At 35.0% G+C, this 25,067-nt stretch overlaps 1 protein-coding gene and 1 long non-coding RNA gene across 2 annotated transcripts; one reads left to right on the forward strand and one right to left on the reverse strand.

Moving 5' to 3' along the window:
- Positions 1–1,159: 1,159 nt before the first annotated feature.
- LOC110864752 (protein O-glucosyltransferase 1) lies at positions 1,160–8,336 on the reverse strand. The gene is made up of 6 exons (XM_022113884.2): positions 8,023–8,336; positions 4,180–4,640; positions 3,193–3,385; positions 2,477–2,529; positions 2,163–2,373; positions 1,160–1,637 (listed from the first exon to the last, which is right to left on the reverse strand). Exons 1-6 carry the CDS (start codon positions 8,209–8,211, stop codon positions 1,305–1,307), a joined length of 1,440 nt encoding a protein of 479 aa, XP_021969576.1. The 5' UTR covers positions 8,212–8,336; the 3' UTR covers positions 1,160–1,304.
- Positions 8,337–9,889: 1,553 nt separating this feature from the next.
- Positions 9,890–11,385, forward strand: LOC110863762. Its single transcript, XR_002549344.1, has 2 exons — positions 9,890–9,975; positions 11,226–11,385. It is a non-coding gene; the product is annotated as an uncharacterized LOC110863762 (long non-coding RNA).
- The last annotated feature ends 13,682 nt before the right edge of the window (positions 11,386–25,067 follow it).

Below are 25,067 nucleotides of genomic sequence, written 5' to 3' on the forward strand. Positions count from 1 at the left end.
TTCTTTGATTTTGTGTATATATTATTGTCGAAGTTATCTTGCATTAATAGAAGTCAAACTATTTAATAATACTAAAGTTATAACCACTTATTGACAACTTAACTATGGATTGAAAAGCCCAAAAACTTTATTTCATTCGAACTAGTTATAAAAACCCTAGTCGCCTTGCGGGCTTGCGGCGAACTTATTTTATTATTTAGTCTGTGTTTATATGTGTTTGTAATCACTACAAGCGTGTTGCACACGGAATCGCTGACAAGAATAAAAAGAAAATGTAGAAAAAAAACACTAAAAAATAACTGAAAGAAAATCAACTAAAAAGTTGTATGGTATTATGGTAATGATGTTTTCGGTAGAAGCCTCCTGTAGTCAGAGATGAGCAAATAGTAATGGGTACCGGTACCGAATTTTCTGAACCAAAGATCCTAAGTACCAGTTCGGTACTGACGTTTGGCGCTCCTAGTACCGGTTCGCTACTGGTTTTTACCTTCATATACCGATACCGTAACCGGTATTTTTGGTACCAATACCGATTCGGTATCAGTTGGCACCGAGCTCATCCCTATCCCTGAAACTAAAAAAAAATGTACGATACCGTTGGTGTTCGTACGGTACCCGTTATCAGGGATGAGCAAATGGTACTGGGTAGCAGTACCAAATTTCTCGAACTAAAAGATTATCAAACTCAATCCGGTATCAGGCTGGTGCTGGTTTTTACCTTCATGTACCGATAACGAACCGGTATTTTCAATAAAAGTACCGGTTAACACCAAGCTTATCAGACTTAAAAAGTAAAGAAAATACAATTATTATAGTATTAAGATAATTAAACTATAAAAAACATTGTATATAATATTTTATTATATTACAGTTTATTGTTCATTTCATTCATTTATTAATATATAGGTGAATTAGAGGAATGATTTTTTGTTGGAAAAATGTTATATTTGGACTTAAATAAATGTGTATTTAAATATAAATTATATGAATAATTATTTGTAGGTTTGTATTCTAGCATGTGAGAGCTTTATAACGAATCAAACTACAGTCAAATCATTTTCTCTGTGAACCTCTCCTGCATCCGAACACGTTAGCTTGTTTTTTATATTTTATTTACAAAACTTCAAGTACCAAACGTAACAAAGTGTTGAATCGATAATAAAACCGAAATTTGAATCGTTAAATGATTATTTGTTACTCAATTATTCCCTCCCGTTTGACAAAACCATAATATAATGCAACAAGTAAACTACATGTGACAACAAATCTAGAAAAAATCGCTATAAACATCTTCATGTACATTATTAATCGTGTCTTGCTGCTTCCCAAAATTCGACTTGCTTGGTCAAATTTAGTTTCATGTTTTGTAGAGCCTGAAGTTGATGATCATCAAAAGGCGGGTGCATGGTGCAGGGACTCGCCTGCGATGGACCCTTCACCTTTGATAGCTCTTTATACTCTTTGACCATATCTTTCCCCAAACAGGAACAAACTTCAACTGCATTTTTTGTAATGACTGGTCTGTATTTAAAAAGCTTCGAATATTCTGTTAAAAGATGGAGCATGTAATCATACACCAAATTCATTTGTAGTTCTTTTTTAATGAATTCACTTCCTCTTCTTCCAATTTCCTGGGCCTGTGCAAATAAGAGATGAAGCATGTAATCATACACCAAATTCATTTGTAGTATAACACATTTTTTTCTTAATGATATCTCTAGTAGCTATTTAAGGTCATGGAAAAAAAAGTCATAATATTTGTTTTTCAATAATGTAATTCCAAAGGATTTAAGCACGTGGCTGTTATTTCTGACACTGTACAAGAATATGATAGACCTAACACAATAGCTGATTGGCTATTTTATGTCAAAACATAAAAACAAAAAAGTAAAATATAACCCCGTCTTATAATTTAAATGTAATTATTTTATATGAATTCATATTTTTGGATGTAAATTTATAGTTTAGAGTATTGATATGCAAAAATATAAATTAGTTTGAATCTCATGTTACACAGCTTATGATAGTGTTTAAATTTATGTGTCTGATATGATTTTTCTAGTTCATCTTTTGTCTGGGTTTGAGACTTCAAATCCAACAAGTCTAATGTGAATTTGATAACGTTTATTTAGCTTGCTTATTTATATAGTGGAACTTATTACCTTATCTGTATTCCTGTTTCCCCAGTCAACAGCATACTTGATTGAACTACACTTTTTATGCTCATTTATAGGCCAATAATGAATGGTGGGTACTAAACCTCTGGAGAAGAAATCATAGTAGTGTGGAGTTATGACCAGACTCATCGAGTCACAAGCCAAAATATACTTCTCGCTAACCGACCATGCGTTCCCTTCAACGTATATTTTGTACCTATATGCATAAAACTAAATATGTTTAGTCGAAAAAACAAATAAATTTACTTTTAATTTGTATAAAAATAAAGTTAATGTTAACTAATTTGTTGTCGACTTACCTATGAGTACATTGGCTTGCTAAATCTGTATCTTTAAACCCTTTGCTCCAATCCTGTAATTTTTTTTTTGGCAAAATAAAATGAATTATTATTACTATTACTGTTAATAATAATAATTATTATTTAAACTCTTTCATATTTCAAGTTTACATAAATTTGTAATGATATTTAATATTTAAGTGTATATTTGTTGATATGCTAACATGTTTGTTTAGATTAAGGAGTCTACTCAAATTTGGTATATAAAGCTCGAGTTAAGGTTTAAGCTCATTTATTGAATGAGATTCATTTTTTACGGACCCTGACTTGTTTATACTCGGCTCAATTTAAGTTCGTAAATAAAATCACACTTTTGTTTTTCTACATTATTGTTGTTACTGCTGCTGTTGTTGTTGTTCAAACTCTTAACATATTATAAGTTTCCAAATATAATTATATACTAAATAGAACTTATTATCTATGTAAATATTTGTTAATATAGATAATAAACTCGTTTTGATTGAACTGAAGCTCTGGTTCGAGTTCAATCTCATGTATGAATGAGGTTCAACTTAGAAAGCCTAGAATTCATTTAAGCCTGGTTTACTTCGAGCCTGTAAAAAGCCATTCACAAAAAACTAGGCAGCGAATCGCCTCGTTTACAATTTCAAGATTTTATATCAAGTTTTAATAATACATATGAAACAAAAGAAACGGGTAGTTAAATATATGTTTACCAAATGGTGGATTCTGGCATTCCATTCATGTTTACCATCTGAGTTGCATCTCGCAAGGTCTCTACGGGCCACCCCTGTGTACGTATTTCCTTTCCAGTATGCAAAGGGTTCCCTTTTGGTCCATTTACGTCTCTGATTACCTTGTTCCAATTCCTTACTCAATTTCACCCATGGTGGTATATTCACTTCCGGCCTACAAAATCAAATTCCATCTTAAAATTAACCCTGTAAATATATTTGTTAATATCATACTATCTGTTAATATCTTTTAAAATCATACATTCTGTAAATATTTCTGTTAAAATCATTAAAAAACTAGCATATTTTCTTATTTTTCACTCAACATAATTTTGATATATAAAAGTTAGATGTACATATAAAGAAACACAAAAATCTCCATCACCCATTTTTGCTACTAAAGTCTGCGTACTATGTAGTTGTGAAAATAATATTTAAAATAATGACTCACTACCTCTTGTATTTGTCAACAATAAAGTTGTACATATTTTTTTTTTGACAAATTTAAGAGGTGAAGGATCATTGTATTATATATTCTTTATAACTAGAAGCATCTTAGATAAAGTGTATGGACTTTAATATAATAAAATTCAGTTGAAGGACTTTCAAGGCTTTTCTCTAACATGTTCACAGAATTACACTCGTCTAAAATTTTTGTAAAAGGTACTTTTTGATGAAAACTAAGGAACAAAATATGTTTGATTCTATTTTTTTTCATGTAAATTGGGGACAAAAGTATGCTCATGTGCTTTTTAATGAAAAATGAGAAAATATATTGAATTTGTTTAGAGTGTGTCTAAACGTAGCTCATGTACTTAACGTACCCTACGTGAGAGGGAAATTATTTTTTTTAATGCTAGGCCCCTCCCCAAATTTGTGAAAGAGGATACATTTAGCATCCTTTTTATATTAACCTAAATAAATTCCAAATTTCTAAACTCTAATAAGGTTAGAAAGATGGTATATTACCAACCCCAGAAGGACCAATCAGGAAAGACGATATCATAAGTTGAATCATCCCCACAATAATGGAACAATGGCGGTATCACACTCGTGTTGAATGAGTAATCAGATTTTCGAACCAACGGCCAATCATGACACATGAACATCAAATCAAGATCCGGTACTTTTCCAGGATAGAGTTCAAGAAGTTGCAAGATACCCCATATGGTGAATACGTCACGAGTTTGGAACACATAGTCGTATTTCTCCATGTAAAGTCTTCCATCAACGATGATCAATCTGAAATGCGCCTTTTCTCTAGCTTTTTCCACCATTTCATTGGTGATTCCAGTATGTTTCCATGGCTTTAGATCTTCGTGAATCCATCTGAAGTATTCAGGGCATGATTGAGTTGTCGATCTGTTGGCTATTTCATCATCTCTGAAGGGGAGAATGTCTTTACGACGAAATTGGGCGGTTATTGAAGACTTTGAGACAATAAGGTACGTGTTAGTCAATTTCTAAAATGTTGTTTTTATTATTTCATTAAATAAAATAATTGGTGACTTTAAAGTTGTGATTTTGATTGTGATTATTTAATTATTTATTTATTTTCTATATTTGTATTAAAAGTTTTTTTATTTTATAACATTTGTTTAATTTATTTGTACTTTGATTCAAATTTTTAAAAAGCCATGTCGTGTTCAGTATTACTCATACGACTAAGTTTTTTTTTTAAGTTGTATCAAAACTTGATAAAAACAGACACATATCCACAACTTATTTAAATTTATATAAAGTATCAAAGTATATTATAAATAAAAAAAACTACATAAATTAATCAAAATTTACATTTACATTATTACGTGAAAGGGTTATGGCAATGACTAATTGAGTAACTCATTAAACCGCAAATAATACTTCCTAAAATGTGAACATTCTGACTGACTGGCCCAATCTTTATCATCATTTTTAACTTGAAAAAAAAAAAAAAACCCTTTTGTAAGGCCCCTCATTTTTAATTATAGGTGAGAAATGACACCAGTGCATTGACAATATATATTAAATGATAAGCATTATAAATTTGGTGAATATCAATTTTTAAAGTTACTTTGACATTTATGTTCTCCTTTACATGTTTATTATTTCATTACCTTTATTTATTTCACATTTTTCTATTTTTTGTTTCTTTAAACAAATCCTAATTTACTTAAGGATGTAACGTGAAAGGATTGATGTAAATTTGTAAATATGTAGTTTCGTTTGTTGTTTCGGTCTGCCTGATTTGTGGGTGAGCTGTGTTTGTTTTGTTTTATGAAAGTTACCGTTCCAAAAAAAAAATCCTAATTTACTTCTATAAACCACATATACATACACCAAGATTTGAATTCCCCACGTATTGAATAAAGATGGAACACCTCTACCATCTCACCATTTCTCTCGAGGACATTTATTTCAAATATATATCTTTCTTTATTTGCGGTTTTTTATGAAACACATTAAATATATGACCAGTTATAAATAAATACCTCTGACATCACAGGTAAATAGTGCTGAAAAGATATAGCAATAGAAAGAAAAAAAGAGTTGGTTTAGCGATTATATATTTATATCCATCTTATGCACAAATGGTTACGTAGTTCTCTCGGTGTCGTACGAATTGGTTATGCAAAAAACGATCCTCTATGTGTAGTTGTAGCTTTTTTTCCAAAGATAGAAACAAAAGTTATGTTATGGATCAAAACCATTCTAAGATATGGGACTTGTTCTATATCGATCGTATGGGCAATTAATGTGGGGTTTATATACCAAATGAGCTCTCTCACTCCCCAGACTAGTCTTTTGGGTTGAGTTCTCTCGTTTGGTATGTAATATTAGTATCAAAGTCAAACTCAGAGTGGTGGCCTGGAGAGCCAGCCGTGACCAACGAGGACGTTGGCCCTTAAGAAGGGTCGATTGTTATGGACCAAAACTATTGCAAGTTATAGGACTTGTCCCATATCGGTAGTATGTGTTACCTAAAATAAAAAAAAAATAATATGTTAGTCAAATCAAAGTCTAATGGTCATCCACTCAAATAACCGTCAACTTCAAATGTCATCCAAATTTGTTTTACACGTCAAATTTGAAACCAAAGAGAACCATGGGAATAATTGAAATACCCACAACCTTAATTTATAGGTTTTTTTTAAGTGTGAGTTTAACTTCTTACAAATACAAGATTAAATGGTATTAAAGTATAAAATAATTGTTAGTTAAAAACAAACCTAAACTTTCTTTTGAATATTACAAGGTTACATATTGCACGGCTCTTGGAAAAGTATACCAAAACAACAAACATTGACTGAATGGAAATACCTTAATATTTAAATACAAGGAAAGTTAACTTTATAGTCTAAATACATGGATACCACCTACACATACATCCATTGGGTTGATGAATATTATTAAAAAAACTAAAATTAAGGGTTTTTTTTAACCCTTAATCATAAATAAAATCTAGTGGAGTGGGAAAACATGATTGTCTCAGTTTCATATATCATAACACAATGAAAGAATAAATGAATCATAATTAAATAACCGAACTAATTGACAAAATGATGGTTTGGTTATGATCATTTCTATAACTCAGTTTAACGATCCACTTGTGTGTGTGTTTTCCTATAATTGAGTTCTCGGCAATGATTATGAGACTATGTGTGTACAAATAATCGATGTAACCGGATCAATATTAAAACCAAACTATATATATTAGCATGCGTGCGTGTTTTTTTTTTTTTTTTTTTTTTTTTTAATTTGGTTCAGTTTGATTAACTCTACTAAATGGAACGAGCTTTGCTTCCCTAATATGATTTAAGTGTTAATGACTTGTGTGATTCTTAATATTTATTGGTTTATATTTGAAAAGTTAGGTTCACGTACAAAGAGCCTTTTCGTACTAAACGTACGAAAGACATGAAAAAGTAAAACAAACATGATGACATTTTCGTAATTATTTACTCGCAGGGTAATTATCATAATTACTCTATAAGTTTATCAAACAACATACAATTCAAAATTACCTTAAAAGATCAAAATTACTCTACAAGATTATTTGTAGAGTAATTACCATACCCTACAAAATTACCCTACAAGATCAAAATTACCTTATAAGATTAAAATTACCCTACAATATCATTTGTAGAGTAATTATGATACTCTACAAGATCAAAATTACCCTATAAGATTATTTTACAAAATTGCCCTACAAAATCATTTGTAGGGTAATTTTGATAATTACTCTACGAGTAAGTAATTATGAAAATGTCTTCGCGTTTTTTTACCTTTTCATCCTATTCGTACGTTTTGTATGATAAAGATATTTGTATTTTATCTTTTATCTATATTTGAATATACATATACCAAGAAATTTTGTTAAAAAGATAGAAAGGAAGGATAGAAGTGTCATATACTTTTTTCCCATATAGACATCTCTCTACAAATTTATACTTACGTTATAGTTTACAAATCAAGGAATCAATGACATATGCGTTTCTTTAATTAAAATAGAATAATATTAATGTTTTTTCTTGCAATTTCCATTATATCATGGATTCTATTTGATTTGATTTATTTAAAGCACGTATCAAACATAACGTCATAAAAAATGAAATTACTTTTCTTGATTAATAATATGAATATATTTTTCCACTAAAATTATGTTGTTTGATCATCACGTAAAAATAATTGAAAAAATATCGACTGAAATTCAGTCAAAATCAAGGATTAAAGCTATATTTGTTAGAATTGCTTATGTGTATATTAAATTAATATCCATAGTGATATTAATATCTATAAAACCATGATTATGATGGATAATTATATACTTACAACATCAACCCAACGAGTGAATAAGTCTGCAGTGACAAAAAGGGTGACTAAAAACACAGAAAGGAATATTGGTACGCCGGGGTTCTTCATAAGCATGCCGGAGAAGTAAGCTTGTTTCCGAGGAGATATGGTTGCCGGAGTAGAGGAACCGTAATCCCCATCACCACCAGTTATTTGTATTTCTGCCATGAAACTTTTGAAAATTTTCAGAAGCAAATCATGGTGCTGGTTTATGAGGGTGTGTTAAAGAGATAAAGTAATATAGTGGTTTAAATAGAATTAGAGGGGTGAGAAGTGGGATTCTTTGATTTGGATACTTTTCTTTCTTTCTTTTTTTAATAGTAGTCAAATAGTTAGTATTTATACAAATTGCAAAAATCAACCTATACCTAAACTGGATTTTGTACCTTTTACTATAAAATTGGCAAAATCCAACTTTTATATTTATATTTTGTTACATTCTAATTCTATAACCTTTGCAATTAACGTCGTCTAAAAACGCAGTTAAGTTACATCACATAATTTGTGTGAGGGTATTTTAGTCTTTTCTATTTTATTAATACAATTTATATATTTATTTATACATTTATAAGATTTTTAAGAAAACCAAGGATGTGTTATCCATCTCTCATTGATTCCTTTTTCTTGTGAGGCCATCTTCAACATCAACTATATACATCATCTTCTTCTCTATCCATCATCTTCTGCAGCATCAATATCTCCATCATCCTCATTAGGGCTGTAAACGAACCGAACGAACACGAACAAGCCTTTGTTCATGTTCGTTCTTTAAGGAAATAAATTTGTTCACAAATGTTCATGAACACTTACCGATCGAGATTTTATGTTCGTGTTCGTTCATTAAGGAAATGAACGTGTTCACGAACAGAACACAAAAAAAATCAACGAAAGCGACATAGTCTAGCAGGTGGATGGCAGATGAATGAATGCTAGAACTTGAAGCAATAATAGTAGAGCGGAGAATGATAGTGTTCGTCAATGTGAATATTGAGAAAAGATAGAGGAACGATGCATAAGCACGGTGAGAATCAGGTTTTCTATTCTAATTTTTAGGATGATAAAATAAATAAAAGTTAAAGAATATAAAAATTTTAGATAAAATAAGTAAAAGTACAAAAAAGCTCATGAACAATATAAACAAACGAACATGAACGTATGTTCACGAACACATTACCGAACGTTCACGAACACAATTGAACGAACGAGACCTTTGTTCATGTTCGTTCATTTAGCTAATCGAACGAAATTTCGTGTTTGTGTTCGTTCATTTATTAAACAAACGAACGTAAACGAACTTCCTGCCGAACTGTTCGCTGAAAGTTCGGTTCTTTTACAGTCCTAATCCTCATCTCTACATCAATGTCAAACAAATCATACAAACTTGTTTTTTTTTATCATAATCGATTACTCATATATCCTCATTCTTAATTAAAATTAAACCTAAAATTCTCTTTTTAAACTTGTAAGAAAGAAACATAGCCAGCCATTAACCGACTATTGATTCCTTGAATTCCAGTCCACCCCATTATTTCTACCATTTCATTAGCATTCATCCTTTAAGTTTATCCACATCTTATACATACCACTATATTATATTGATGACATGAATCATGTCACAACATCACATGCTTCTTGTATGAAGCACCTATAAATTTGTCATCAAATTTCACAACTCATGTAAACTGACATAACCTCCCTCACCTGCCACTTTAAGAACCTGCACATCACAACCAGTCATCGAACCTCTTTCGCTTCACAAACCGCCACTTTAAGACCCTACATATTAGACTCATCTTCACTAACCTGCGAGACGTACGAGATGGCGGCTTGGCAGATTGCTGCAGTTGAACTCGAGATGGCGGCAGTGGCATGTTGGTTCTGATGGAGGCTGCGGTGAGAAGATGTAGGGTTGAAGATTAGAGATTATTTATGGTACTATTTTAAAGATATATATATATATATATATATACATATATATACATGTATATATATTAAATAATGAACTAAAAAGACTAAAATACTCTCACATGCAAAGCATGTTATAACAACCCTCGGTAAAACCGACACCCTCATAATAAATTTGACACCCTAATATATCTTAAAATGTCACAACATGTCTTTATATGCACCCCGTATATGAAAACCGAGCCCAAAATAGATTATAATATATAAAATAAATTAAAAAAAATAAATATTAAGTTGAGGCGGGCCGCGTAGGACCTCACCTCAACTTAACGCGGGCCGTATTAAGGTGTAACTGGACTCCGCTGAAATCTTTAGTTCATGCGGGCCGCGTATGATTTCGTTTAAGTTGATGCGGGCCGCGAGCGTCTCAGAATGTGGCAAAGCCCGGTGCGGCCACGTGGCCCAACACACGGCAAGCCTACTTGGTGACCCAGCCAAGCTACGCGTTGACCCAGCATTGACGCGGGCCGCGTAAGCTTGGCCTGTGCTTTACGCGGGCCGCGAGAAAGTCCAGTAGCAGCCCTATAAATAGAAGGCAACGGGCCTTCAGTCCAATCGTTCATTTCTTTCTTTCAATCTCAATTTTCTGTAGTGGCGTTATTATACCCGGGCGTTATACCCCCTAATTAGCGAGGTTCTGCTACGATGTAAGTGTTATAACCCCTGGAGACGTATTAGATACTCTGCCCGATTGATCTAGGGTTCCGTAACGGCTGTCGTGGTTCTGCCCGACGTAGTCGTTGGAATGCCGTCTCGGGGAGGGTATTACACTATTACTAATGTTAAAATGGGTTATTATACTAACACACGTGCATTTGTGTAAATTATAGATATTCACCAGGAAACCCTAAAGGATAACCTAAAACAGCAATGTGAGTTGATCCATTTTTTTGTAAACCTTTTTGTTAACTGTTTTTACAAAACCTTACATACTTTTCCATGCGAATAATAGTTATTGAGTATTTGTAAGAATACAATTATCGTGGGTATGTTGGGGTTTTGTATACAAAATTTGTTACCACCTGGTTAAGGAGTAACATTTCCACAAGTCAGGTCTGACAGTACCGACGGATGATAATTGATATAACTTGGAAACAAATGTAATTGCGGGATGCGCCCTCAATACTATTCACTGTGATTTTGATTTAAACTTGATTAAACTGGGATTCACTCACCAGTATTTCCCACTGACAAAATGTTTTTAAAACGCGTTTCAGGTAACACAATGTGAAAGCCAAATAGAAGCCAGCTGGACAGCACTGAAGGCTTGGAAAAGTGGCAATAAAGTTACTTAAGAATAAAATCGATGTTTTCATTAAATAAATAAGATTTATTCCTATGAAATGTGTGTACTGAAAACTTGGGTTTTACCCATGTGTTTAAAGTTATAAAATATGGTGGTTTACTCTGATTAAATATTTCCTAACTACGGTCCTGATGAAAATTTCCGCTGCTAAATTGGATAAATAAACGTGATACCACCGAAACTGGCTCACGGCCGCCCATTCCCGGGAACTAGGGATCGGGGGCTGTGACACATGTGAGGTAACTTAACTGAGTTTTTTGACGACGTTAGTTGTAAAGGTTATAGAATGTAAGAAAACATGAAAATAAAGGTTGGGTTTTGCCAATTTCATAGTGAAAGGTATGAAGTGCAGTTTAGGTATAATATAAAGGTTGATTTTTGCAATTTAGTCTAGTATTTAATGATATTGATGTTACCACTTATTGACAACTTAACTATGGACCGGAAAACTTGAAAACTTTAGTTCATTTGAATTAGAGAAATGATTTATTTTTATGATTTTCAGCTTTACTTTTTTTCTTTAACTAGGGTAGAGGGTTCGCCCTAGCTTCCTCAGATCATGTATACTCACATCATTTTTACTCTAAGATATTCTCAAGTCATCAAAAAACACTCATAACACTCTTTTAAACTACCCTATAACTTCTTATTTTTTTTAAATAAAAAACAAATTCAACAAATTAAAATTACTAAATTATAATTTCATTAAAAAATAAAGATAATGCATAACTTAGAAATAAACAAATAGCATAACTTAACACATTCAACAAATTAAATTACTAAATTTTAATTTCACCAAAAATTAAAGATAATACATAACTTAGGGGCTGTTTGTTTACCTCTTGATGAGACTCTTAATGGTTCAGACCTTTAGTAGTTCAGCATTTAATGGTTCAGACTGTTTGTTTCACGAGCAGATGTCTGAATGATTCAGACATTTGCCTCTAAATGGTTAAGCATTATACTGAGTCTGAATGATTAAGACCTCTAATCTGAATTGGTCAGACATTTGCCTCTAAACGGTTAAGCATTATAAAGGCTCTTAATGGTTCAGACCTCTTACTGGTTTAGCACTTAATGGTTCAGTCTCTTACTAGTTCAGCACTTAACCATTCAGATGTTGCCAAACAGCCCCTTAGAAATAAACAAATAACATAACTTAAAATTGTTAAAATACATAAACCCTAAATAAAGGAAATTCTCTCCACTGTGGATGAGTTCTCATGATCTTTGAAGCCTCAAGACGAGGCTTAAATTCTTTGGGGTCTCCTCAGTAGGGTGCAGGTAGTTTTTATACCTTTAAGCATTTGATCCACCATCTTTGGACAATCTAAACCTTATTTAGTTCAATCATTTGTTCTAGGTCTTGTCCCGACAGTTCCAAAACCTCAGCAATACTCCTTTGAATTATATTTTCCCCATTATATTTGAAAATGTGATATTCAAATGTTTTGAAATCACAATCTTAGCTTTTAATATCATTTTCGTTTATATCTTCATCTGTACTTTCTTCAGCTGACAATATAATATACTCATCACCACCCTCAGACTCCCTTTCATCTTCATTTTGAGCATCATCATTTATAGGGTTTGGCGTAACAGTTGAGGGTTTGGCGTTTTGATTTCCAGCCATCTCCCCTTCCCCTTCATGTTCTCTTTCTCCTTCTCCTTCCCCTTCCTCTTCTCCTTCCTCTTCCCTTTCACATCCAGCTTCCCTTTCAACCTCATCTTCATTTTCATCTTCTTCTCTTTCATCTGGCACTTCCATGGCGTTTTCATCAACAAATGTTGTCACTTCCTTGGCATTTTGTTCTCCAGCCATCCCCTCTTCCCCTTCTCCTTCCACTTCCTTTTCACCTTCAGCTTCCCTTTCAACCTCATCTTCATTTTCACCTCCTTCTCTCTCATATGGCACTTCACTGGCGTTTTCATCAACAAATGTTGACATGTTCTATAACAATGTTAGACATACCTCCTCAGCTTCAGTGTTTTGTTGTTTCTCACCACCACCATGGTCTTCATACCATGTTAGTACTCTGACTAGAGCATGGTTCTCTGATGCAGAAACTTCAAACATCCTATTTTGGCTTTCTACATCTTCATCCACAACCCTTCGATAGAAAGACTCTTCATACTCATCATTGATTTCCATGGCGTTTTGAACTTCAGGGTCAAGTTCAGCATAATCATAATGATCATCATGACCAAAACCATCATCATCATTAACCTCATCATCATCATTATCAGCATGCTCATCAACATTGTTAACATCAACTTCTGTAACGCCCCGTGTTTTCGAATGTCAAAGTCAAAGTCAAAGTCAAAGTCAAGACGACTTCTTTGACTGTAAATAGTTTGTTTTATGTTTTATTTATATTATGTGGAGTAAGTGTTGTTAATCAAGAATCGAACTAATCGAATGTTTTATCGACGCGAACCGATTTACGACTGTGAATAGTAGGAAGTAATAATGCGATAAAGTTAACTAATCAGTAATCAAACCGATCGAACCATCATCGAACTCGAATCTCGAATTACGCAAACTTTGGTTGTTGTTATACGTGTGTGTGTGCCCTATGTGTTACCTGTGCATGTTTACTTTATGTATGGTGTGGTGATCAATCGAATCGAAACTCGAAACTCAATCGAACTCAATCGAATCAAGTTGTGAATGGTAGAGAAGAGACTATGCTAGATGTAGATGATTGTATGTTAGATATAGTAGTTGGGACTGAAAGTAATTTGAGTAGGAAACTCTATCGTATTCGTATCATCTTCGATCGAAATCGGAATATCAAAAATCGTTGCACCAAACACTCGAAACAGGCTGTGGATCGATCAGGCTGTCAGCCGATCGAACAGCCCCGTCGATCGGACGGACTGTCCGATCGAGCAGGCTGTCCGATCGGGATGCCTGGCCGATCGGCCAGCCCTTTCCTCTTTGGGAAGCCTATAAATAGGGCTGTCATTGTCATTCCTTACCACTTTTGGAAAGCTCTGACCGACCAGCTCGTGCTCCCCTTCTTTTCTCAGATTTCTTCCGATTCCGGTAAGTTTTCACCCTAAATCTTGTACTTTCTTGATCATTACACACTCCTACACCTTTCTATCTTTCAAATCTTGATTTCCAACCGTGAAATCATCAAGATCTAAGCATTCTAGGATGATGTCATGATGGTGTTCTTCAAGAACATCATGTTTTGGCCTTAATCCACCATGAATAGCTCGGATCTAACCGATTTCCACATAAACAAGCTAAGATCTATTACGGATCTAAACATTTACATGATGTAAAGGATTTAAAGGAGGATTTCCAACTTTCTTTCAACTCTTTTACACTCAATGCCTTCACACCGGTAGAAACAGAGCTTGATTCAACTCACCAGTCATTCTAATGGTTGAGTGGTTCAAGATTCGGATTCTATCTATGAGGTTCACCGACTTCGGGTTAAACATCAAACTGCCGTTCCGAATAGTTCACCGGCCGGACTTGGGTGATTCCTGTCCGAGCAGGGGAAACAAGTAAGAACGAAAGTTCCATGGTTCAGCTCGTTGTCAAACTACCTCGATATAACGTCAAATAATCAGAACAGCCAAGTGTTAGACGAACAGGCCGACCAGGTCAGGATGCTGACCGAACGGTTAGGCTATTGACGTGATCGTGTCGTCCCGATCAGTAAAAAACCCAATTAAACCTAGGTAGCTAGGGTAAGTCGGGTATCGAATCCACGAAGAGCTTGTGGTCAGTATTGCACGACCTGTTCGACTAGTTAGACTATTTACAAAAATGTACAATGTGATTATGAAGATTGCTAATTTTTTTTATAAGTTTATTTGGTTGGAAGATAAATCGGAGTGACCTGACAATTGGTATTATCTAAAACACTTGTGATTAACTAAAATTGCAACTAAATTACTAAATGATTAAAACAAGAAATTAGAGACAAGTTCCACACCCGGTTCGATTATTTCAAGACCTAGGGTTCCTACATGTTTTAACTTGATTCAATTGCATATAGTGATTAACGGATTACTATCACGAAGCTTAGGTGCCAATTGATATCGACGTCATAGACAACGGACCGTAATGCACTTCGTTACCTCGGACATGTAAATCCTAACCTACGATAAGGCATAAGTGCACATAACCATTTCGCAAAGTCATAACTTTTCACATCGTTCGACAATTTACGAATTCGAAACAAATGCAAGACAATTATCGAAGGTTTCAAATACTAAACAATTTGTCACAAAATTAAATCAAATACGAATGCATAAACCCTAGAATTCTTACAATGATCTACACCGGGGTGAAACCGAAGAGGCTAGCCGTTCATGGTCGAAGAGGCACGATCACCGGAGGATGAATACGAGCACGGAGCCATGACCTTGAGTCTTGAGGAGTGGAGGTTAGGGTTGAAGGCGATGATGGAAGGTTGAAGATGGTGGTGATGGTGGAATAATTGAGGGTTAGGGATGGTGGAGAATTGGTTAGGGTTTGAATGTTAGAGATGAAAGGTGGGTGTTAGAGATTGATTGGGGATGAATTGGATGATTTGAAATGGGTTAGATGATAGGGAATGGCTCCAAGGAGGTGTTTTAACCTCTAATAACTCGTAACCCCCGAATATTGGTCAAACTTGATGATATAACTCGTTTCCATGCTCCAAAACTTAAAATTCATGAATTGAAGCTGTGAGGGGCGTCGCCGACGGCCTTTGGGGCGTCCCCGACGGCCTCTGGTTTTGCCGGTTTCGTCCGAAACTGTTTTCTTCATAACTTCTTCGTTATAGCTCCGTTTTACTCACCGTTTTCGCCCACGTACTCGTAATTCAGCCCTCTATCATGCCATCTTCCAATATATTCATTTTAAATCCATTAACATTTCACAAAACACATCCAATCTTTGTGATTAACCCGGTTTTGTTCATTTCACATCCCCGGTTGATCCGATTCGCGTCCCGGTGCTCCGTTTAGCTCCCGATTAGCTCCTTAAACTCTTTTAGACCTATAAAACACAAATCTCATTAAAAGTGGACTATTCAAGATTAAAAGCTATGTAAAAACATCAACTTAAGCACAAACGATCACCGGCTTTCGACCACGTATCAGCTATTCGAACGGACAGCCCAACCGATCGGACATGTCAGCCGATCGATCGGGCCAGCCGATCGGCTAGCATATGGCCCCACAATTTGACACTTTCAGGAAGTATGGTATTGAACGAAGTAATGTCCTATCGAACGACTGATTGGTAAACATTACTCTTCGGATCATGAGATACTATGCTTCAACACTTAGTAGATTTTCAACTCGTTCGACGTTTTGGAATGCCACCCGATCGAACATGCTGTCCGATCAGGCGACACCCTGCTGAGAACTCACCACTGAAGTGTCTAACCGATCGGTTAAGCCGACCGATCGAATGACCCGTCCGATCGATCGACCTGAAAGGTAAGAACACTTCCATGTTCTCAAATACTACAACGAAAACCTCAGAAGGTCAAACCATCATACACAAACACATCCTATTCAAAGGAAGAAACAATCCACTCGAACAGTCCAGCCGATCGAGCCTACCGGCCGATCGAACAGACTGTCCGAACGGATTGCCTAACCGAACGAACAACCCGTCCGACCGAACCTACTGTTCGATCGACCAGGCTGTTCGACCCATCATCACTTGTTCCCATTCTATGTGTTACTCATCATTATGATATCTAACTATTCAGGCTAACCCTACTCTCAAGTGCTCTCTTCAATCCATCAATCAATCGCTGTGAGTATACCCGATCCCTTTTTGCTTTTAGCACTTTTGGGTGTTACATACGTTACCTATATCAAAACACAAACGATCACACTACTCAATTATTTGAACGTTAACCGATTCGCATGTATTACGTGACTAAATGAATGCTTGTTGTTATGTTTACACGTGGAATGCTGTCTACCTGCCTTAACGACGTAGTACTATAGTTTGGACTCAGCACCCGTTCACACGGGGGTTGTTAAGGACAATTACTTGCATGGATTACGGTGGTAATCATGTATTGCGAACTGTCTCGGACAGTCAACCCGCAGTCATTGGTATCGATAGGTCCATGTCGATAATTAACATGCTTCGTTTTCCTCTGTGTACGTGCTGGTTATGCGTAAACTATTCGAACTCTACTATGCTATTATTAAACTTGTATGCTCAGCTTTACATTATATGTATTGACTTTATTTTAACGTATATGACAAGTGTATAAGATGTTTGCTTGCTAGGAAAGCAAGGCTAGAATAAAGCTCTAGAGGCCCCCAACAAATAGTTGTCTGGTAGGAAAAAGCAACTAGAGCATAGTTGTCTGTAGATCTTGTCAGGCTTGGTCTTTAGGAGCATTTGAACAATATTTTATTATTTACATTTAAATCTGATTTGTCGGAATAGAATATTTGACTGGTTGTTATCTGTAATAATTTGTTTTATTATTTGGGACACGGTATGGGACGTGTTATTTAACTAAATAGTGATGATAGTTGTTATGGAAACTTCTGGACAATCTGTTTCGCTCAGTGCCATGCCCGATGATTCCGCCATCGGTTGGGGTGTGACAACTTCATCTTCATTGTCAACATCATCACCATCAACATCTTCTTCATCAACACCCTGCATTTTGTATGTTGTCTTTGTGTGGCTTGTTCTTGAACAACTGTTTGAAACTTTGTTTCCTTAGCCTTCTTAACAATTTTCTTTTTAAGTTCTTTGCCATCATGGAGTTTTGGCTCTCCACCATATTTCCTTTTAACTAGTACACTCTTAAACATTTCAAGATTTCTTGTTGTAACCCACTCAATCGGGTATCCTTCTTGATGTTGCAACCTTTTTCTATTGCAAGCATCATTCACCAAGGCAAGCTGTAACACAAGACATTTTTAATTTTTAAATTGTTATTTTGTGCAAATTATTATATATGGAAATTGTTTTCTTACCGCAAGTACAATCAAGGTGTGAAATGCTTTTTTTGGAGACGATGCGTTTTTGGCGTGTTGCAAGCATTGAATGAGATAACCACACCAATTTGGTTGGTTTATTTAAACATTTCGTTTAATGTTATGCAAGAACTGTTGGTTGACGACCGCATCATCAATTGCATGCCCAATTATAGTGAAGAATGCTACAAGGAAATCTAGGCAGAAGTTTCTCCCAAAGCTATTCATCTCAGGCAAGATGTTATCAAAGTAGAGCTTCACACTTGGTATGTTAATCCAGTCAATCCCTTTGAACTGTGCTATCCGCTCAGCCACTGTTTTTTCATTAGTTGTTGACCTTTTTTTATCCTTCACGACTACGTCTCCATTCGGTATACCCGTTAAAGAGTTTATCAATTCTTCATTGATATATATTGTATGGTTGCCAACATTTAGATTGTTTGTTCTTTCATTATAATTTTCAACTAACCAGTACCCAAGCATTGTGGGTATGTTGCCTACTTTCATCTTGAGGGCGGCACCAAACCCCATGTCATGTACTGCCTGTCTTTGATTTTGATTTATAAACCAAGCAGTTAAGTTTGTAGGTTTTACTCTTGATAAAACTCAAGCCCCACTGAACTGAAAAATGGTTCTTCCTGAACCTCAACATCCTGACTTAAGGCCTTCCTCTTATTGGCGTTTTATACCTTTCCGGTGTGCACATTTATTGTTACTCTAAACCCCTCTTTATTTATAAAACAAGATCATATTCCATGGCATTTTAGTTTTTTCATGGCGTTTGCTCAAACATTTTCCACACATAACTTTTACATGGGGTTTAACACATTCACAAACTCACAGTTAGTAACAAAAATGATACATAGCGTTTAATAACATAAATGATATATGGTGTTCAATAACATAAATGATATATGTAACATAAATGATATATGGCGTTCAATAACACAATTGATATATGTAAAATGGCGTTCTCATACAATCAAACAATATTATACAAACGGTACATGTATTGGCGTTTAGTAACAAACTATCAAAGTATACTATATTGCATAATATATGATGTTTTACAAACAAATATCATAAAAAGTAACCATCTGTACCATGTTTTGTTGTTGGCTTCTTTTGTTGCTCGGTGGTTCTTTGGCGTTTTGGAGCAGGTGACTCTCCGGATTCCACACCCATAGAAACCGCACATTTATTCATAAAATTAAAACGCCAAAAACATCATAAAACTAGCATAGTGTAAATCGAAGTTAACTCACTCTGTTTTTTGCCTCTGGATCTTGTTTGATCTTTAAACACCATAATATATTGTGGTTTCGCGTTTTCTAGGGTTTTCGCGTTTTTCGTTGGAATTGGAGAGGTTTCTCTGGGAAGTATATATGTTTCGGTCCCGTTTTGATGGGTTTTGTAGATGCACATTTACCTTTTTGCCCATTAATGAAGCGCGTCCACGTTCGAAAGCTGATGTTATTTACGAAAACGTCACCGTGCCAATCTAATCAAAAGATTGTTTTGATCCAATGGATGAGGGGCGTTCTCACCGTTTTCACACTTATAGGTGTTTTCTCTAAATCCTACACCTATATATATATATATATATATAGAGCCGCTAAAATAGAAACCACCTCTAGTTGTAAGAACCGCGAGAACCACTGTCAACCAATCAGATTATGCCAACTAAAAGGGCATTTTGGTCTTTTACCCCATATGTCTAATCCCCCTTCTCTCTCTTCATTTAAAGTTATTTCATCTCTCCTCTTTCATTTGTCAGTAGTTATTATCCTCACCTCTCATTTTATCTCTCATCTCTCTCTATCTTGAATTGCTTAACCCCCTTTTATCTTCTTCTTCGAAATGTTCTGCACAAAGAAATAACTCTAATCTAAACTCAAAACAACCACCACACACCATTGGTGCCCCCTGTTTCTGGCGACAACCACCAGCCAAACACCCTCCCCCCTCCGTCTATACAGTAATCGCAGCCGCCACCGTCGTCATCTCCGGCGGCTACAGTTGTTGTCGTCTTCTTCTACGAATCTCTCTCTCTTCTGCGACACTCTCTCTCACTTTCTCTATTTTCTGTGTTCGTCGCTCACCACCACCCGATGGTGGTGGTTGTCTTCTGAACTGTCGAAGGGGGGAGGTTGTCGGCTGGTTACAAGTGCCGGAAAGGTCTCACCGGAGAGGGAGCCACAGCTGGGACGTCGCCGGCTCCGCCGGTATGTAAACAGGGGGATTGTCGGCTACACTTGAGGGAGGAACGAGGGAGTGGAGTCTAGTTGTAGTCTAGTTGCTATCGGCTGCACCGGTGGTGGTGGTGGTCGGTACAGATCGGTGCGTGGGAGGGAGACAAGCGAGTGGAGGATCTGTTGAGTAACAGTCAAACAAGGTAACACCCAACCCACTTTGCAGCCTTTTACCCTATTTGTTGGGTTATTATATAGGATCATCCGGGCTTTTTTGGTTGAAGAACAAAAGATTGTGAAAAGGGTGTTGAAGATTCAGTAGGCAAAAGAAAAGTCTGCCTCCAAAGCTTAGATTTTTCTCATGAGGAAGTAATTTTTTGGGTTCCAGATTTTGAATCTGTAATCTGGCTGTTTGATGTTTGAATACTTTTACTTTGTTGACAATCAAATTTGGTTCAGTCTTTTAGGTTTTTGTTTGCTTTCCAATGGTTTTATGAATTATATTTTGGACATGTTTTCATGTTGGTAAGGTTGAGTAACAGTCAAACAGGGTAAAACAATTTGGAGATTTTTGATAAGTGAACTGTGTGGGTTTTGGTCGGTTGGATTTGGGTGGCGATGATGGAAAAAAACCTAGATTTTGATGACGATAGCGCGGCAACGATGGTGGAGGGTAGGTTTTTGAACTTGCAACCCCACTTTGCAGCCTTTTGATTCTCGAATAATCTGAGCCAAACCCCGTTTTTTTCGAGATACACTTTGTTTTGATGTTGTTGGTTTTTTATTTTTAGCGTAAAACGTAAAATTTTAACGTAAAACATAACACGTAAAACGTAAAAATTTTAACGTAAAACGTAAAGCGTAAAAAGTTATACGTAAAATGTAAAAAGTTTAACGTAAAACTTAAAATGTAAAAATTTTAAAAAGTTTAACGTAAAACGTAAAAAGTGTAAAAACGGCGCGTTAAAAAACGTGTAAAAAACGGTGCGTTAAAAAAAACGACGCTTGAAAAAACGGCGCGTTAAAAAAACGACGCTTGAAAAAGCCCGGCGTAAAAACGGTGCCTAAACAAGGGGCGTGGATACGGGGCATAAAAACGCCGCGAAGAAAACGGGACGTAAAAAACGCCGCGTTAAAACGGGACGTAAAAAACGGCGCTTGGAAAAGCTGAGCGTAAAAAACGGCGTGCAAAAACGACACATTAAAAACAGCGCATAAAAAAGTCGGCGTAAAAATGGCGTGCAAGAACCGGCGCGCAAAATAAATTATTTTTGTTAAAAAATCTGAATTTAAAAATGGTTTTTAATAAAAAAATTCTGTTTAAAAAATAAAAAGTAATATAATAAAACAAAAAAAAGTAATAAAAAATAATAAAGACTAAGGGGGTGTTTGTTTTTTTGTGAAAAGCTCTCCAGGACCTCTTATGTCTGCCTCACGCAGACCACGCGCAGACGTTTGAGTCTGCAGTGTGTTTGTTTTCTTGAAGACCTTTCATTAAAAAATGTCTGCGAGACCTCTTCTTGGTGCAGACGTGGGTCTATGTCTTCTAACCTCTTCTCTCATCTTTCAAATTTTGCCAGATACTACAAACAAAACACCCCCAAAGAAAACCCTAGCTCCTCCTCATCTCCTCCCTTCTCCCCTCTACATAGTCGCCGCCGCCGCCGTAGCTCCTCCGCCTTTTCTCCATGCCGCGGATCTCCTCCCTTCTCCCCTGCTACTGCCGTCGATCTCCTCTCTTCTCCCCTGCTGCTGCCGTCGATCTCCTCCCCATCTCCCCTGCTGCGTTTCGATTACGGAGCATTCATGGAGAAATTCATCCTCCCGACGGTACCGACCTCTTCTCCGTTGAATGGCCCCACATTTGCCATCAAAGACATGTGAGTTTTTGAAAGAAAATATGGTTTTTATTTTGTGGATTTGATTTGCCTGGATCCGATCACTATAGCTTCTTAAATATGGTTTTTTCCGGTTTTTGGTTTATCTCCTGGACAACTTCTTTGCAATATTATTGGAAATCATCATTGTATCACTTGAATTCTATTTTGCAATCACTATTGCATTATTTTGCAATTTCATTTGTTTATGATTAAAAAATAGAAAATGTGATTTTTTTTTGGATCCAGTGAACCATTTTGGTACTATATTGCAGTGATTTAAAAAATGAGAAAAAAATTATGTTTAAAAATTATGTTTATGATTTCTTGTGTTTGCAGAAGTTAAAAAACAAACAGTCTTCTCCTTGCAGACTGCAAAGGTTTGGTCCACCTATTCTGCTACAGATGTCTGCAGATGTAGTCCGCAGACTGCAGACGTTTTACCTCTGAAAAAACAAACAGCACCTAAAAGACAAAAGAAAGTAATTTTACTAAACTATCCTTTTGGATTAAAATATTAAAGACATAATAAGACAAAAAAAACTATTTAATATTAATATTAACTACTTTTAAACTCATTCATCCATCTTGTTGATCTAGTGGTTAGGAACTGGTTCTCGCGGTTCTTACAGCTGGAGGTGGTTTTCATTTTAGCGGTCCCCTATATATATATAAGGGAAGGTTTATTTGAGAAGAAATTTAATGTGAGAAGAAAAAGAAGAAAGGGCATAATGGTAAAACATTAAATAGTTTATAACTCCTCTCATTAATTATGTTATCTCTCATTAATAAAGTAAAAAACATTTTATTCTACACATTTTCAAAATTTATCCTACATATATCTTACACTTTCCGAAATATACCCTACCCATATTTAAATTTTTCATACACATTTAAGAATTTATCCTACACATACTAAAATTTATCCTACACATGTCGAAAATTGTTCTTCACCCTAAATTATTTTATCTTGAAAGAGTATATTTAAAAGTGAGTTAAAAATTTAATTAGTTAGCTAATTAATTACAATTAGAAATTTACCTATATGCCCTTATCAATAACATTAAATACACATATTAAATGAAGTAAAATGGAGCATTTCTATTGGTTTAAAACTTATTCTTTTTATTCTTACAAAAAAAAATTTCTCATTTGAACCCTCCACTATATATATATATATATATATATATATATATATATATATATATATATATATATATATATATATATATATATATATATATATATATATATATATATATATATATATATAAGGGAAGGTTCAAATAAAAACTATTAGTTATCGCGAAAACTCGAAAACTAACTAAAAAAGCCTAAAAAAACATACCAATTTTCGCTATTTAAATTATATAAATTTTTTCTTTCAAAAAAAAAAAAATTGTAGTGCACATGTATAATATTACACATAGCGATTTTTATAAAAGAATTGAAAAAAAATTGTGTGTTTTTTAGGCTTTTTTAGTTAGTTTTCGAGTTTTCGCAATAAAAGTGGTTTTCATTTAAACCATCCCCTATATATATATATGGTCAGGATTTAGAGAAAACGCTCAAAAGTGTGAGAACGGAGAGAACGCTTATGGATCGTCAGATCAAAACAATCTATGAACTAGATGACGCGGTTGCATTTTCGTAAATAAAATCACTTTTATTAATCTGGTGCGCTTCATTAAGGGTAAAAGGGTCTTTTGACTTAACATTAAACGCCAAACTCACGCTATTAAAATCCCGCCTCAACACACGTAGCACACTTCATCATAATATAACGCCATAGATATAAAACGCCAAACTTTGTTTTTAGCCGATAAAGCTGAACAAACAGTACTGAAACCACGGAACTTAATTACATGCATTTACTGTAATAAAAATCGCGCCTAAAATACGCGCCAAAAACTTCCTATATAAACAAACTCTCAGAACTACTAAAATACACACCAAAACCCCAAACACCTATATTTTCCTCTATACCATTCATCTTATAAATGCCAAAAAAACCAAAATATCAAAGATTCCAATCCACGTTTCTTTGATATACACTATTTTCTCAATAAACTTTCGCTCTACGTAATGAGCAAGATCCTCAATATAAACGCCAAAACATACAAAAACCACAAAACTTTAAAAAAGCCATTTCATGGAGATTCAGTTTTTGTTCTCAATAAAGTTTAGCTAAACGGGATGGATAACATTGTTATACATCTTTCTTGACTGAGGACTAACAATGTTATCCATTTCGTTCAGCAAAACATTATTGAGTTTAGCACGACCAAAATTAGAAGTTTATGGTAGTTTTATATAGTGGCGTTATTGTTTTTTTTTTTTTTTTTTTGCGTTTGATTTCCTTGCCCGATCTTATATTGTTTGTTATTTAACTTCGAAGTAGCATGTTATGAACAAATAGGAAGAAAAAAGAAAAAGATGCAAAAAAAAAATTTGATTTGAAACGCCAAACTGAGATCTGTCTGTGTTCTATAGGATTGAAATATATAAAACACTAAACTACTCTACACTGGCTCTTGAAGACCATCTCTGTGTTTTCTGTAAGAATGAAAAATACAAAACGCTAAACTACTCTTCACTGGATCTCGAAGACCTTGTCGATCTTCTTTTAATTACGGCATGTTTGCATGTCGATGCGTAGTGTCCATAGCCTTTGCAGTTCTGACACTGTCTTTCTTTGGCCCTGGGTTTCGA

Source organism: Helianthus annuus, chromosome 6 (genome assembly GCF_002127325.2).
Source record: "Helianthus annuus cultivar XRQ/B chromosome 6, HanXRQr2.0-SUNRISE, whole genome shotgun sequence".
In the NCBI taxonomy this organism is placed as follows: Eukaryota; Viridiplantae; Streptophyta; class Magnoliopsida; order Asterales; family Asteraceae; genus Helianthus; species Helianthus annuus.